Source organism: Hydra vulgaris, chromosome 07, assembly GCF_038396675.1.
Source record: "Hydra vulgaris chromosome 07, alternate assembly HydraT2T_AEP".
In the NCBI taxonomy this organism is placed as follows: domain Eukaryota; kingdom Metazoa; phylum Cnidaria; class Hydrozoa; order Anthoathecata; family Hydridae; genus Hydra; species Hydra vulgaris.
In genome coordinates, this window is record NC_088926.1 from 12632034 (window position 1) to 12650169 (window position 18136).

General features: G+C 28.2%; 1 protein-coding gene across 3 annotated transcripts in view; it reads right to left on the reverse strand.

Annotated features, from left to right (window-relative positions):
- The window catches only part of LOC100199862 (serine/threonine-protein kinase PLK1), a 49144-nt gene extending 32712 nt beyond the window's left edge, over nt 1–16432 (reverse strand). Inside the window, exon 1 of one of the 3 annotated variants that reach the window (XM_065801081.1) lies at nt 16094–16432. In XM_065801081.1, coding sequence (XP_065657153.1) covers nt 16094–16174 — 81 coding nt within the window. In that variant the 5' untranslated portion in view covers nt 16175–16432. Of the gene's footprint in view, nt 1–4788; nt 4905–4933; nt 5142–16093 lie in introns of those variants that run through there. The other 2 variants (XM_065801084.1, XM_065801082.1) reach the window with 2 other exon arrangements.
- Nucleotides 16433–18136: the final 1704 nt, after the last annotated feature.

Consider the following 18136-nt stretch of genomic DNA (forward strand, 5'->3'; position numbering starts at 1 on the left):
CGGTAAAAACCGCAATTTACCGCGGTAATGGGGACATTACCGCGGTAAATTGCGGTTTTTACCGCGGTAATTGGGACAAGTTTTAAAATAAGTTAGGGTAATCGCGGTAATGGGGACGATGTTTGCGTTAATACCGTGGTAATGGGGACAATTTACCGTATTACCGCAGTAACCGTCCCCATGTCAGTGTCTACTGCTTTGTATGTCCTGGCCGACAACACGTGTAAATTACATAATTACAAGCTTATTACTTAATTACAAGCCCATATTTTAGACACAATATAAAGACTAAAAGCGTCCTAATATTGTGTCTAAATATTGAAGTAAAGTAAAAGCTAGTTTAATTCATTTATTTTACTTTTGATTTTAATTTTTTTTTATTTGAATTTCAGGCATGTGTATTTTGTATTTTATTACAAAACAATGGAATCATATCCAAAGATATTGATGACTAAGCATAGAAACAAATAATCATAATCAGTGCCCCCCTCCCCCCCTACCGCCCCCTCCTCCTTTGAACACTTGAAATCAAATAAATTAAAGTATTTGAAATAGTAAATCTTTCCACCTTGATTTTAAATTGTCAAAACCTGTAATCACGTTATATTTCCATAGTTTTGGCTGTTTTTCCTTCGATTCCTAATATAGAAAGATTATGCAAACGTTCTTTGCTTGTAGAATTGCGTAAATAATCTTTTATTACCTTTAATTTTCAAAATGACTTTTCTGTCGTAGCCACAGTGACAGGTAACGCCATGAACAACACCAGTGCGGCAATGGCGTCTGAAAAACTTGCAGTTATTGTAGCGTATTTAATCATTAAGAGCTCTGCAAATTCTTTCATGCTTATAATTTTAACAATTTCTTATCTAAACATAGCAGATGTCATTACAGTTTGTAGTGGAAATTTTGTTGTAAGGTCACCTTATACTTTAATTAAATTGCTTCAGCTGATTTTATAACTTCACGTTCTTCTTTTTTCTGTTATGTCGCGTTATTTATTTTGTGTTATGTTTATGTGTTCATCCATTTGTTTTCTAATGTATCCATCAATTTGTTTATATTATATATATATATATATATATATATATATATATATATATATATATATATATATATATATATATATATATATATATATATATATATATATATATATATATATATATATATATATATATATATAAACCGTAGCGGTGTAGTGTTAGTGTAAGAGCGCTCGCCTTATAAGCGAGAAGTTCCGAGTTTGATATATATATATATATAAATTCAATTATTTTTGTTTGTTTGTTTTAGTTGTGTTAATATATATTTTTTGTAATCACTGCTTTTTATCCGTTTGTTTTTGTTTTATATTTTATTTCTTGTAATTTTTGGACGGACTTGTACTTTTTAAAAAAGATTAAATTTTCAAAAGTTGAGAATAGTTTTAAACACTGCAGTTTCTTCAAAATATTTAAGCCCCCTACAGCTCAGGGCCACCGACTGATGAAGACTAACCTAAAGTAGCGTCCGCTATTCAACTAATTTTTTACATACCAATGTACAACTAAGCACTGAATTGGCAGTGACCGGTTATAACATTCTGTTTAAATAATATCATTCAGACCATGTACTTACATAAGTATTTTTTGTTTGCAGAGCAGACTAATCGAGAAAAACTTTGAAAAAGAAATAGTATTACAAGTAAATATCTTGCGTGTGCTTATTTAGTTCTGTATGCTGCGAAGTGGTGTAGTGAGAGAGCGCTTGTCTCATAAGCGAGAAGTTCCGAGTTTGATCCCTAACACGGCCCTAGTAGTACCGCGCTCAATTTGTTTCTGCGCACAGCGGTCTTGTTCGTCAAGGTTCGTGTTTCAAAGTTATTGAGTTAAGAGAGGGTTGTAACCACAACTAAAAAAAGTAACCTCCTCGACTGTAGTGGTCTTCATAGCCTTAAGGAGATGAATTGAATTTAAAAAAGAAATGTGTAGGGTCTTTTTAAAGCACAACACGGTTTTTAAAAAGTAGGAGATAAATAGGTTATCAGAACTACTGAGCGACGATAACAAGTGTTTTTAACGGCAACTTTAATCCGTTAGAGTTTATTGCCAACCTTTTTAAACTTAATTGATTAAAACATGTTTTTCACATTTTAAATTATACATTTTTTTTTAATATTGAAATGTGAGAAATCGCGCGTTTTAATACTTGCTATTACTATTTTGAAATCAGTACCCCAAACAATATTCTTGTGCTCAGTAAATTTATTTAATTATAAGGCACAACGTGTAAAAAAAACTTAAATTTAAATTAGGTACTTTAACATAAATAATATAATTTAAAAAAAAATTTTACTATTCAAAAAATCTTCGCTTTTAAAATTATTTTAACGTTAATAAATTTTAATAAAACTTGATATCAGTTGATATATACTAAAAAAGTTGATCATTCCAGAAAAGTGCAAAAATGTGTGGGGGTATTGTTCTCAGTTTTCAATAATAATGATTTTCTGCAAAGCTTCTATATTTGATGGACAGATGAACACAAAAATGTTTTATCAAAATATTAAATGAGAATATCGATCGCACAAAAATAGTTAATATAAATAATTTTTTAGCGTTGCACTAGCTTTTGGTTGTTTGGTTGAAAGTATATATTTCAATATATACTTTCTAACCCGCTTTCTATATATAAACCTGTACAGTAATAGTAAACACATTGTCTGTGAAATGTTCTCAAAGAACGTTACTGTCATAGCAATTTAAAAATTATTTGACTATGACAAGAAAACCAGTAGTAATGAGAATGAATATTATTCTAATGAAACTGCTATGAGACATATCTTTGCTATGAGACAGAGGTGATATCGTATTAAATGTCAACGGTAAAGACTCAAATAATGATATTATTTACCGTTGACAAAAAATTTTATATCTACAAGTGTCCGTTGGCTATTTTAGAGATTATTATACATTCTTTGTTTATACTTGAGTTATTTCTCATATTATACATTTCTTGTGTATACTTGAGTTATTTCTTATATTATACGTTTCTTGTATATACTTGAGTTTTTTCATTCTCTTGTATATACTTGAGTTATATACTTAAATTATTATAATGGAGACCAGATTTTCCACTTGAGCATTTTTTTGATACCAAGTTAAGCAAATAAAGATTATAGAACAGCCAATAAAAAATTTTTTTCATCGGTAAGCTCATATACCTAATTGATCAAAGTCTTATCTTAATCAGTCAAGGACATCAGATTTTAAAACCTGCGCGTTATTTTGCGTAACACTGTAAAATAAGGCTATTGATTTGGATAAATAAGGTTAAGGTTTGGATAAATACGGTTAAGATTTAGACAAATAAGGTTAAGATTTGAATAAATAAGGTTAATCCGCCCGAAGATTAATCAGTTTAATCTGCAAGAAGTTTGGTCGATCAATAATTTGTTGTTCTTTTTCATAAGTTAAAAATTAAAAATAAAACAAAACAAAAAAAAAGAGCGTAATATAACATGCTTAATAAACTTAAAAATTGTAAGAAACATTTTGTTATATTAATTTTATTAACTAATTAAAATTAAATAATCAAAATTTTATTGAAACGTTGACTTTTTTTCATTTTCTAATAACTAACTATTTTAAACCTCTTATATTTTCTAATAACTCAAATTATTAATTTATTTACTCTTTTTAAAAAACATTTTGCATAATGAAACTTTTTCTTTTAAAAAAAATGTCTTCCACACCCATTTGATGAGAAAGAACATTCTGTAAAGAAATGTTAGTAAATCCAATATTTTAGAAAAATATTATAAAACTATATTAAACTTGTAAATGTTACTATTCTAAGGTTATTTAAAATAAATATAAGTTCAAATTTATTTTTAAAACGTTTAAGTTTTACCCAGCCAATCAGATTTATAAGTTTTACTTAAACATCCAAAGTAATTCTGAAAAAACCCATAAAGATATAAATAAAATGTTACGATTATTTCGACTGTCAGGAAACTGTGAAGTGTATGGCGTGCTCTTATATTTTTATTGCGTCAAATCGCAAATTGGTTGAAATAGGAAAATATTCAAAAAATTGGTTTTCATCTTTTATCTTAATTTGTCATAAACTCTGCACCATGATGACATGAATCCTGTCATTGCATCTTGTCATCTCTAACGCATTGAATCCTGCGAGTCAAAAAAACCTAACGTGCAAAAAAGTAGGTTTTGAAATATTTGCTAAAAACTGTTTAATTTTAGGTGTAAATATTTTTTTACATAACAATTTCTTGATATCTTTACTTCAATACTTAACTAAAAACATTTACTTAGGGTGTTCTTTATTGTCAGGGCACTCTGTTAAAGAAAACACTTTGCAATATTTTCCAGTTACTGAACAAAGTGTTACGAAAAACGTAATTATTAAATACATTTTATGACATTTTAAAAGATCAAAGATCAAATATAAATTAAAAACATTATTTATAAAGTAGAAAAAAGGTAAAGTCAAATTTGAATACTTATACGAAGATAAATAAAATGCTTTCCAAAAAGAAGTTAAGTTTAAAAAAATAAAATTCATTTATTGATCTTACACACAACCGCACTTTATTAAGTTTGGGCGATTAGTTAAAAGCGTGATAATTCTATTTTTACATTAAACATAAACTTAGAGTGATAAGTGTGTTAAATGGTGGTTAACTATTTCTGCAGAAAATAAAGTAGGAAAAAAATAATTTATTCTTAAAATTTCAAAAAAAGTTCAATTGAAATTTAAAGTAAGAAAGTCAAAGGACATCCTTACCCGCTTCTCAACAACTTTTACAAAACATTTTACTTCAACAAACATATTTTACTCCAATATAGATTTAGAGAAATTTATAATAGAAACTATATGAATCTAAAAGTATAAATACAATTGAACAGGTTCTAAAACAAAAAGACTTAACTTTTTTTTCTGTCGTTGCACATGCGTTCTTTGTTTAGATTTAACATCTTATTATTTTGTTACTGCACGTGCAAATTTCTTTAACATAAATGTTATGTTCTTTTAATGGCTTTTTTCCCATGAGAGTTTTGATATAAAAATTATAAAGATTTAAAAATTATATTATTTAAATCAATTTTTGTAGAACTGTCATAGCTAATGATAGTTATGTATAAAAAAAAATACATCTCAGCAAAGAAAATTTTAAATTGATGTATTTAATAAAACGGATTATTAAAAATGGATGCCCAGGAGAAATCGGGAATCATTAGCGAAGCGGATTAGGTTAATAACAAATAGTTTCTCAGCCAAACATAGCACAAGTAATTAACTCAGTACCAATTATTATTTTATTTTAAGTTATAATTATAAGTTATAATTATATATCATGGTAAAGTCCTTTTTTGAAGCCCTTACAATTCTATTTAATATGATTTTTATAATTTGGTTATAATAACGTTTCTTCAAGATAAGATTCTTCAAGTTTTATAATAAAATAAGATTTTATAATAAAATAAGATAATTATAATAAAATATGATTCTTCAAGTTTTCGTTCATAATAAATCTTAAATTAGACAAAATTTAATAGACTAAATATTCCGTATGACATATTTTTAGTCACCTCAATTTTAATCACTTTTTTCCTACCGATAATTTTGTCAATATACAATTAATAATTTTGTCTATTAAAATTTAAGATAAAATTAAAATGCCTAATATAAATTACTAAAAAATAAAAGGTCCTTATTTTAATAAAGTTTTTTACTTTTGGGTAATAATTAGCCCCCTTTTCCGATAGATTCCCTGTATAAATATTAGTTTTTGCTTGTAGTAATAATAGAAGTGAAAACTAATGGAAAATATTGAGGCTTGTTTTTTTGTTTTTTTGTTTTAATTATTTTTATTTATTTTTCCAATAGATAATACTTACGATTGCATTTTGAATAAAAAAATTTTCAAAATTTCAAACAATTTTAATCCATAGTTTCAGAAAAACTTAATTTGTAACATAGGCGCCTATAAGATATTTTTCACGGGTAAGGAGGGCTTGGTCCCAACTCTAAAATATTGCTTGAAGTTAGGAATAATTTAGGGAGGGGGGGCGGACTATTTGCGCCTTTTTCCCTTCTTTAAGCTTCTTTATAAGAATAAATAAGAAAAAAATACAATAAATAAGTTTTTTTTGTGTGTGTAAATATTAATGAAGTTATTTGTGTTTTTCAAACAAAAATTTTTGCTTTATTATAATTTTTAATTCTAATTATCATCAAACCTGCAAACAAAATTACCCTATAAGATTGACCCCCTAGCCAAAAAGAATAACCCCTTAGCCCATAAGATTGTAAATTTTACATGGTCATAAATTATGAGTTACATAAATTGGTGATAAATTGGAGTTTAATAGAAGAAAGGCAGTAGATTAAAACATTTTACTCATTGCTCTAGAATTTAGGCTATCGGCAGTTGATCTGTTGTCGTTAAATACTTTTGTTCCAATCACCTTATTTTTTTGAAAAATATTCTTATTCAAAATAAGCATGAACTTAAATTTGGAGTTTTGAAAATGTCTCAAATGAAATGTCAAAATTCTTGAATCAGCCTCATATTACAGATGCAGAAAAGACATTATACATCGACCTTACATTACTAAAAAACAATTATTTTAAAAAAGTTCTTAAAAGTGCGGCAACATCTTTGAAGAAATTTTTTAAGATCATAGTTAGCATCAATAAATGCTGATGTCACCATGTAAACAGTTGTATATCAGTTTTCCAACTCCATTAAAGTTAAAATACAGAATTATTTTTCAACATTTTTTCATATTTTCATATAGCCCTACTTTTACTAATACATTCAAAACTTAAAAAAAAAAAAATAGTCTCATAGACCTATCACTTTTTTTATATATAAAATAATGCCTAAAATTATTTTAAAAGCAAGTTATAATCAAAAGAAAGTAATATTATCACATTTGTTATTTGATCAAAACGCAATTATAAGTTAGATTAAAATTTAAAGTCAAAACTTAATTAAGTTAAACTTAGTAAATTTATGATCTACTTAAAGCATATATGGCTTCCTTAAAATATATATTGCTTACTTAAAGTATGCATACATAGCCTACTTAAATCTTTACGTTAAAGTAATGCGAAATATAAAATCGTCTTATATTCCGCCTTTTCACCGAAAAAATAGAAGGTGATTAGAAAAAATAACTATGCTATAAAAGCAAAACAAATAAACCAACAAAAAAAGTTTTATTCTTGAAAAATCTTTTTATTCAACTACGTTTTTTGTGTGTGCGTTAAGAAAAATAGATTTTGAAGTTGCTTTCAAATGATGTCATACTGTTTATTCTACTTCTATTTAAACCATCTTTTATTGTTACTTTTATAATTATGATGAATATTCTTTATTGCTTTGTTTTTCTTTAAAACTATGTTACCCATATAAATGCTTTCAGTAACCATTTTTCTTATACTAATTATAATAAGAGGAGGCCCGCAAAGTGCTTTTATGATGCCTAGATCCAATAGTTTATTGGATGCCCCAACCATTTTCTGAGTCTTCAAATAATACAAGTTAGTATACTTATTTTTTTATTTATTATCATAGAAAATCTAATAAGTTCCTTCAGAATATGCTATTGGCTAAATCTGGTTTAATGCTATTGGCTAAATCTGATTTAATGGATTTAAGGATCATCAAAGTAGCATAACTGCTTCTGATCAGTTAGGGAATAAAGATAATCTTTGAGGATAGCCAGCTTGCTGAAGGATTTTTCTCCTTTAGAGGTTGAAACAGGTGATGTTAGAAAGATTCAAAGTGAAACATACACAAAGGGAAAAATTGAATGCAGTCTCTTTTCATTTATTTCATTTAGAAGCTCAACAGGCTTTTCTCTTGCAAGAATGGTTCTTTTAACGGAAAAAAATGACAAACTTCCTCAGAAAATTCATTTCTACTTACATCTGCTGGGTAGAGTTTAGCATGATTCTTAGATTTTAAACATCGTTTTTCGTCTGTTAGAGATTTTTGTTAAGACCAAAGGAAAAAAGGCTTATAACATCTCTCTTGAATTTCTATAAATATTGTTCTCATTTGAATAGTAAGATTGTCTGGTTCAAAACTTAATACATTACGTTAAAATCTTTTGGATTCTTCCTCGTGGTTGTAGCACGCAGGGAAGAATTTTTTATCAGGGAATATGTTTTTTTTTTTTTTAACAAACATAATTTCATTAAATTGAAAATTTTTTGCAACTTCTGTTTCCTCTAAATCAAGCCCTATGATAAACAGATTCAATCCAGAGCTGTCAGAAAAGTCTATTTAGTATCTTCATTTAATCATTGATTTTTGTTAAATAGATTGAAGAAGTTGAGTGGATTGAAGAAGTTGACTCTGGTTGTTAATTGTCAGCAAACATTAACCAAAAAGTTGTAAAAATAGTAAACTCAAAGGAATTCATTTACTTAATTAGGTGATGCACTTGATTATTACTTTCATCCGGAAGATCTAACTCTTTTAGACAATGTAATGCTTTCGTGATCTCTCTGAACAAACGGTTTTTCATTATTTCCAAAAAAGGATTTCTTAGGAACAAATAATTTAATGTAATTAAGCCTTACTTTTTTTGAAAAGTGAGGTAGTTTATAGTAAATAAATATTTGATTTTTATAGCAAAATATATGCGAAACAAAAGGTAATTGGTGCGAAAAGCGGCGTTGATTGCACCTATCAACCCCACCTGCAATACGAGCGTGTAATATTTTGTGAACATTTTAATGATTATTGTAATAATTGTTAAGAGAGAAAAAAATATTTTATTGATGAAAAGATTTTTTGCATGATTTTAAGCAAAAACGCACGATACAAAACAAAATAGATATATATTTTTTCTTTTTTTTTTTTGTAAATTTTTAGAACTTTGTAACATGATAAACTTAAAATTTAGGTTAAAATTAAATTTCACAATTGTGAAAAAAACTCACAATTTTTATTTTTTTCAGCGTGGAAAGAGTTGGCTCCAAATTAAATGTAACTAAATTTTTTTTTTGTAAAAGAAGAGGAGTTGATTAAAGAAATCCACGATCTCGATTTTTTCAAGAAATCAAATTCTTTTGAATCAATAGAATCCCTTTCTTCTAGAGCCAGGGAAGCGCCAGCCCCCCCCCCCTACCCCATACACACACTTTTTTCTATACAACCTTATTTATTTTTTCTTTTAAGAAATTTCTAGATATAGAGGACTTTTTTTAGAAATTGACGATTGTGTCCCTCCATTTCGAAACCCGTGTCGTTGCCCCAGTCTTCCATCAAATTGTTCAACGGAACCTACTAGAAATGTCTTCAGTCAATATTTTCTTCCACCTGCATTTTGCTTCGCCTATTTAATACAATCCCGTTTCAGTTGCTTAAGGAGAGCGCTCTTTTAGAAACCTTGCTCTCATCAAACCTAAACTGCAATTAACTATGACTGAAGAACACTTAACTAACTTTTTAAGTGAGTTGTCTTCCGTTTGAGATAATAATTATGTTGAATATCGCATTTTTAGATAATGGTGAATATCGCATTGTTAATTCGTTTTAATTCAATCCCAAAATTTTCTCTTACTTTTATGTATACCTTCATTTTATGTATATCTCCATTCCAAGACAACAAGCTGGATTAAACAGCAAGACTAGTTAAATTAAACAATTCGAAAAGGAGGAAAGTAAAAGATCAATGCTACAGTTTTACTCCAAATAAGTCAATCTCTAATCTTATCTCCGTTTCGTTGTTCCTCTATAAAGATGGAGATAATTTGCCTTCTTTTTGATCTCTTGGAAAACTTCAAGGAATTGAAGAGGTTCGCATCAAAAATATTGTCGTTTGAAAAGTGTCTGATATTGATTTCCAGAAACAAGATTGTTAGAAAATGGTCTAGTTTTTGTATTAAGATCAAATGTATATATTTGTTGGTCACTGTGATAAAAAACTTAAAAGTCTAACTGAGTTTTATGGGAGTCTTCATTTTTACGGATGTCTTTAAAATTCCCAGATATCTTGCAACTCTTTGGAATTATTGATATTGATCTCTATGCCATCAAACTATAAAAAAATATAGATTAACAGAATCATTTTAATTTTTCTTTTATGAAACACAAGTTTTAAAAAAAACAAGATTTAAAAATAAATAAACTCCCTGGTCACGTTTACTTTTATTTTTGTCCAACAAACGCAATCTAAAAGTTTTAGCATGCTTTTCTTTTCATTTGCTGATTTTTCTTCCGACCGCTCCGGATAACTGGTTCAATCATAACGGCCTTATTTCTTATGCCAACAAATGTATAAATAAAACCCGCGTTTAAATTGTAAATGAAAATCTGTAGTATATTAATAATTTATTTGTATTTCTATTTTAAATGTAAAACGCAAACAAAACTATTACACGAAAATTTGGAAATTATCAAGTTATCAACTAAACTTTTTACTTAAAAAAAATTTTTTAATATTTTATTTGGCTACAAATAAATGTTTGTGATAACGTTTCAGAATGAGAATTTAATGCTGCAATCTCACATAGTTTTTTATATACTTTTTGTACATTTTTTATCTTAAAGTTAGTTAGGGTGGGTTGGTTCATGATGTGTCGCTTCTAACCAACTTCCCTTGATTTAGAACCACAAAGAAAAGTAAACTGATACAAAAAACCTAACAACTTATTTTAGATTTTTTAGGTAATCTCTTTTTAATCCATACTTGTATACTCATAATAAAACAACCTGTCTAAAGATATTGTCGATTCTGGCCCCCTCCCCCTCAGTCTTGTCAGCACTTCATTCTAATTTACTATTAGAACGCTCTTCTTTATCTTTACATTTTTCTAAAAACTCGTTATTTGTTCTTTTTAAGATGTTTATCACCTTCTTTTTTTTGAATTTCCTCAAATCGTAATTTTAATTTTTCACTCAATTCACTTCAATTGCTTTTTTATATCTCTATAATTTCCATTAGAATTTAAGCAAAATACAAAAATTTCTAACACAAAAATAAAGCGAAACAGATAGGATTAATATTAGGCTAAATTAATATTATAATATTAGATAGACGCGGAAAATTCAACTTTAAATTAATATTTCTCTTAGACCATAAAAGCTTTTTATTTTGAACTTTTTCATGGGTGTACAATAATTAGGGTTTCAACTTCAATTTTAAAGGACGTGGTAGGTTCCTTAGCAAGAGATTGAATTTTTGAGGCAGGTTGATGCAATCATTTTGCGGCTTTTTCTTCTTTCACCTTATTGATCGCATTAATCCATTTTTACTGGAAGTCTTTTTCATTTTTGTTACTACCTGTCTTACGAAGAACTCAGTGGCGAATTTAGCATAGGGCGTGGGGGTAAACTGCTTCCCCGCACTCTCTAAGCCTGTGAACTGGCGCTCCTTAAAATATAAGTTTCTCATTACAAAATTCTGCTTTTATTTTAAGCAGATATAGAAAGCTAGGTAACAAAAAACCATCATTTATATACCTACATTACAAGTTTGCACGCATTTATGGTTGAAAACAAAACGGAGACGTTTTTTATAAAGAAAATATCTCTGAAAATCATAATGTGCACAGTCAACGCTAAACCTCTATCCTCCCACCCCACCCCCCACCTTCACCCCACAACGCGAAACCTCTATCCGCCACTGGAAAAGTTCCTAAAAAACTTCTGATTGCCCAAAAATAAAAAAAATCATCAAAATAATCAAGATTTGCGTCCTCAGGAACAATTGGCACATTATTATCTTTGCACCACTTTAGAACCTTTTGAAAATAGAAGAAGCAGCTAGATTGGGCCAAAAAAAATTTATATTTTTGCTTTTTTATATATAGCAAAAAATTTTTTGGAGGCATTCTTTGATACAGAAATTGCCAGATCTTTTTAGCAACGAAACAAGAGTATTACATACCGCAGCTTTAAATGGCTTACTACACAAGAAACTTGAATACAAGTTTTTCTCGCCGAATACATTTAAATTGATTATCGACATTTTTATCTTTGTTCTCATAGTAAAATTGTTGATTGAGAAGTATTTTATTTTAAGTTCCTCCCGAATATTTTTTGGGTTAAAAGTTACTAAACTTAAAAAAAGTTTAAATATTTTGATAAAAAATTAATAAATCAAAAAAGAAATACTGTTAACCAACGCTATATACAGTGTCGGTCAAATTAATTGAAATCAGTCACAAATAAGTAAATTTTTGACAAATCATTTTTATTCATTCCCAAAGTTACATAAAATTACATTCAAAAACGCTGTTCATATAAAATTCAGTACAGAGATTGCTATCTAGCACTTGGTGAAGGAACTTTCTAGCATAGATTGAACCAGAGATATGCAGTTGCCAGTCAGTTAACATTTCTTGCTTATGGGTTAATAATCTCTTTCTCATGTTAGCTTTAAAAATTGACCACAAATTCTCGAGAGGATTTATGTCTGGGCTATACCCGGTCATGGTAAACGTCAATACCCTCAGAAGTCAGATACTGGGCGACTCAATGCCCTTTATGGCAAGGTGGTCAATCATGCATTAAAATTAAGTCTCAAACGCCCTGCAATCTTTTCCTTGCATCCCACTCCTTCAAATGTGGAATAAGATGCTACTCCAACACTTTCACTTTTCACGAAGCACTTTCGCCCAGTTAAGATATTTAGTATTCATGTGAGGAGTTAGTTTCTGCTTTTTCAATGGACAGCAATTCTTCATACCCTGTAATTTCTATCTGTAAGATTCTATCCTTGGCCCTATACTCTTTTAAATTTACATTTACGATTTTCCAGATATTCTAACATCTGAGATGGCATTGTTCGCTGATGATACTACCATTTATTCTTGTCTTAATAAGAAGCTAACACTCTCTGATTGCTTGGAGGGGCATTTGAGCTTGAAAAGGATCTCACTTCTGCTACAGCATGGGGTTCAAAGTGGCACTTGCAATCAAACTCCAACCATTATAACATCGTCGTAATGTTGCTTCTCTACCTTTATCTACAAATATTATAACAGGCACTGCTCGAAAGAGCTAGCGTCTCTTGTGCCATCAACTAAAATTCATTCTCGTGTTACTCGTCATTCAATTAAGTTTTATCCTTTTTCTGTGACTTTTTCTAAGTGCTCCAAAAACTCTAATTTGTCTAGCTTTTTTCCTTAAACATCAGTTCTTTGGAATTTGCTTCCTTCAACTTGCTTTAATGATTCAATTTGCAACCTTTTAAGTTGTCTGTCAATCGTTATATTGCTCTATAAACTTTATCTTTTCTCTTCCAGTAACTCTCAACTCTAATAGTGGCTGCTTGCAGCCTTGTTGGAAGCGAAGATGTTGAAAAAAAAAAAAAATTTGCAAACGCTTCACTAACACAAACTTTGCTAGCAATATCCTTCCTCTGGTGTCCTTGTTTTAGAAGAATTTCAACTTTAACCTTATATCTTGGAGTGAAACTATCCCTATTTACCATTACAACTAATTCAATAAAAACTATCAAAATCACGCTTGTGTCTTGATTTATCAATAAACTTTGTTTATCTTTTAGTCATGACGTCATAGTTACGAACCAAAAGATTATTTAGAATACTTTTTGTGGCTTATATTTAATTTATTGACATATGTGCAAAACACTGTTGTTGTATGCAATTCCAATTAATTTGGCTAACACTGTAATATAAACGTACCAATAAAGATCCGATGAAAAAAGTTATTTGTAATGTGGCATAGTTCACCTATGTCCTAACAGTCCTCCAGGTATGGTTTCTAAAAGCAGATTCCTTATCACACAAAAAATAAACAATGATGAGGAGGTACCATTTAATCAGTGGCAGAGTACAGACAGCACAACGTTGATCAAAAAACAATTAAAAAAATATAAATTTATACACTGCTAAAGGTCAACCAAAATATTTAAAGCATCCAAAAAATATTTGTCAAAAGAATTCTGTATTCGGTGACTTTGCAAAAAACTAAGTAAAATTTTTTAATAGTTTGAAATTATAGTTTCAATTCAAAGTTCAATTCAAATTCAAAGTTCTCAGAGCAAAAGTCTATGTACATTACATCTATTTGCTCTCAATCAGTTAAACCAAAATAAACAACCCTAAAGTAAAATCTTGAACTTGGTACAGATTGAAACCTTTTTGCTACAAGTAATGGTATTGGTGGTGTCGAAAAACGAAAATAACAAACAAATTATAACAATGTTTGACTTGTGTATAAACAATATTAATAAGGTTTTCAGCTTTTTTTATTTTTAATTTTGGAAAAAAAAAAGAAATTTAAACAGTTAGAAGTGTGCATAACTTTGAAAACATGTTTTCAGTTAAGTAATTAACTTCTTGAACTACGAGTTTCCATTAACTTAATTAAGAGTTATCATTAACTGAAAACCTGTATAATAGATACCAATAGTTTTATAAGCCAGTAAAGATGTAACTGAAATTTTTTGTTTTTTTACTCATAGAACTTAGCCTAAGCAACAAACTATTAAATCGAAAATCAAGTGTGAAAAATGAATGAGCTTAAAAAAGTCAGTGAGTTTATTCTGTGTAAATATAATACGTTGGCATGATTAATGATATTGTATATAGGCAAGACGTTATGATAAGGTTTATCTACACTCACACAGTCCTTCAAAGAAATTTTTGTTATTATTTAGAGCAGAAAAGTGTTAATTCCGATAACCAACATAATTTTTATCATTAAGGCTCCCGTAACAACAACCGCAAGGATGTACAGTTTGACTGTTAACGCGTCTAAGTAACATAAACATAACATAAACTTAAAACTTAATTTTTGTATTTGTTCTGTAAATATTTATCTTTGTATTTATCACATTATACAACAATAATTCAGTAAATAAAGTATTTTGCAAAAAAAAAAAAATTTAATGTATGCTTTTGATTGGAAACCGTGGTTTATACTTGCAGATAATGATCCTCATGTTTTATGAAAGATTATGAAGCTTAGAATGATATAGATCTTTTTTTTTTGATATTGCCATAACCACATGTGTTTCTTGCGCATATATATATATATATATATATATATATATATATATATATATATATATATATATATATATATATATATATATATATATATATACATATTTATTTTGGAAATGACTAAGGTTATTCGGATATACTTATAACCACTTTGAGACAACTTTTGCTTGACTAAAATTTTCTCGATAAGGTTGTTTTTTTTTTGCACTTTGGGATTGAATTGATAACTTTGGTTTGTATTTTATTTTATCTTGACCTCCTGTTTAAAGGTTCTTTCGGTAAAAACACAACGAACTTCAGTCAGATACTTTATTTGTATTAAAATTTTTGTATAGACTTGAATTTATTGAAGTCAATTACTTATATTTAAAAAGTTTTTATTATGTATTACTTCATACAAAAGAAACAAGTTACATATATGTAACTTGTATATATATATATATATATATATATATATATATATATATATATATATATATATATATATATATATATATATATATATATATATATATATATATATATATATATATATATATATATATATATAATTTAGTTATGTTTACCACTATTAAAATCCATTTGCACTATCTTAAAATCCTATACATTTCTTACGGACGTGTGATGTCCGTGCGTTATTGTATAAAAGCCTTAAAGATGTTCCCAAAGTGAGAGATCCACCAATGTTTATTGCGAAATATTTTTGCGGTGTGCTTCTTATTTTGAATGAACTACTTTTTTAGCTTAAAAAAGTTCATATTATGAGAAAATAATCGGTGTTATTATTCATTTATTTATATATTATTCGTTTTGCTTAGAAAATGTCGATATTGTTCCATTTTTGGAACGACGTCTAGTCTTTTTTTTTAGAGTGCTTCGTGCAACATAAATAAAATCATTGAATGGTATTATAACTTTTCATGTGAGTTTAACATTTTAACTAAGGATTCTCAAAATTTAAATTATGTATTTAATCTAATATAAATTGTTATTTATGATATTAGTTATATTTCTTTTGATTTTATTAATAATATTTTCTGATTTTGAAATTTAAAGCATAACAAGCTAAAAAAAATTATTAAAACATAACCTCTTTTTGTAAGTCGATCTCCAGTTTTTCTCGTATATTTTTAAGGACTTCATAATCTTTTTGTTGAGTTATACAGGACATAGTCTTCTTTAAAAATTGGATTCAATTCCTAATATGTAAAAACGTGTTTGTCAAGTACTTTCAATTAATTTTATCTTTATCTCCATTATTATTGTCCGATAACGTTAGAATATTAAATGAGTGAGATAAAACCACTGTAAACAATGAGCTTTTAATTATCTTTTAATAAACTATTTGATATCTTTCTTATTTACTGATCAAAGGATCAAACTAGTTTCAAACGGTACTTCCTCTCAAATTGCATGTGACAATACGCATGCGCCAAACACGCGTATTGAAGCGTAATAAATATTTCACGCTAGGCCTGTTAAACCATTTTCACGTTGTTCAAAATCAATCATGTCTAATTGCCATGAAATAGCGCGCTATAAACGGCGACTATAAAATATATACAGATTAGGCTTACTGCGTATTTATTTCAATTAAACCCGAGTTTACGTTTAACTTGTCAATTTGTATCTGAAGTAAAACGCAAGCAACTAGAAAGCTGACTACGTTGTAACAAGTAAATAAGCGTTAGAAGTAAATAAAGGGCTTATATGTAATGCGTCTAAACAAGATTTCAAAGTTAGTTTGTCGTTTAAAAAAATGCTCAAAGTTTAAAATTCAAGTATTGTTTAAGTGAAAATTAAGAATATTGAATAGCTGAAACAACGACAATATTTTTAATGCTTAAGAAATATATAAATACATGTGTATATGTAAGTATGTAAATATATGCAAGTATATAAATATATAAAAACAAAAGGTTATTATATTAAAGTCACAAGATATGTACAATAATGACTAATAAATATCCTTTAACGAATAAACAGCTATGAAAAATTGAAAAGAAAAAGGAAACGATTAAATCGTAAACAAAGCAAATATTATATTAGATATGACAAAGCATACATACCTTTATCCGAGTACAATGAAACTATTGTGTACGTTTTTGGTAAACCACATTTGGAATACGCATTTCAAGTATGGAATCCATATTTCACAATTAAAATAAGTTTATTTGAAAAAATACAACGTAAAACATCCGAAATGTTCTTCAGAAAAAAAAAATGATTACAGCAAACACTTTCAAATGCTTAACAAAGTTTGTCAACAATAAAAAAGAAGTTAGATGTACAGGTTTATCAAAAAAATAGACAAAAATTGGCAGTGCTCACAAAAAGCAATAATATATTTAAACAAGAAACCGCAAACAAAAAATTCAACTACATAAGGTTGCCAATTCAGGCAACCTAATTTAAAGGTCTTTCAATTTTTTCACTAATTATGTAGTCAAACATTGGACCAGATTGTTTTTTTATTTTATCAGATTATTTTACTAAAGATCAGATAAAGATTCAACAAAGACTTAAAAAACTAAATTGTCAAGAGCAGCCGTGGCGCAGTGGTAGCGTAATTGCCTCAGAACCAAAAGATCCGTGGTTCTAACCCCACCTCAAGCAAGTTTTGCGACATCGGTTAGGAAGGAGGCGTGAACTTCCTATTATATGCTCATTCACGGTGCTCTGTGATAGACCATAAGGACTTCTTGGGGCACCTAATAAAGTTAAAAAAAAAAAAAAGTTTCGTCTAGATTTTAAAATTTCAAAAATACATTTGTTTAGAAAATAAAGTTTGCAAACTACACATTAACATTTTAAGTACTAATTTTAAGTTCTAATTTTTAGTACACATTAACTTTTTAAGTACATTTTAAGTACATTAAATTATAAAAAAAAAAAAAGTTTCGTTTAGTTTTTAAAATTTCGAAAATACAACATTTGTTTCGAAAAAAAAGTTTGCAAGTTACACATCAACATTTTAAGCACTGGAACCTTTATGGTCTTGACGTAGTTTTGTGCATTTTTACATAGAATAAAAATACTTTTAATGTTGCGTGCAGTTTAATATACTCAGGACCGTAAGTTAAATCTACTACAGCTGAACGAGGAGTTGAGCACATAACCGTGATGTTAAAAA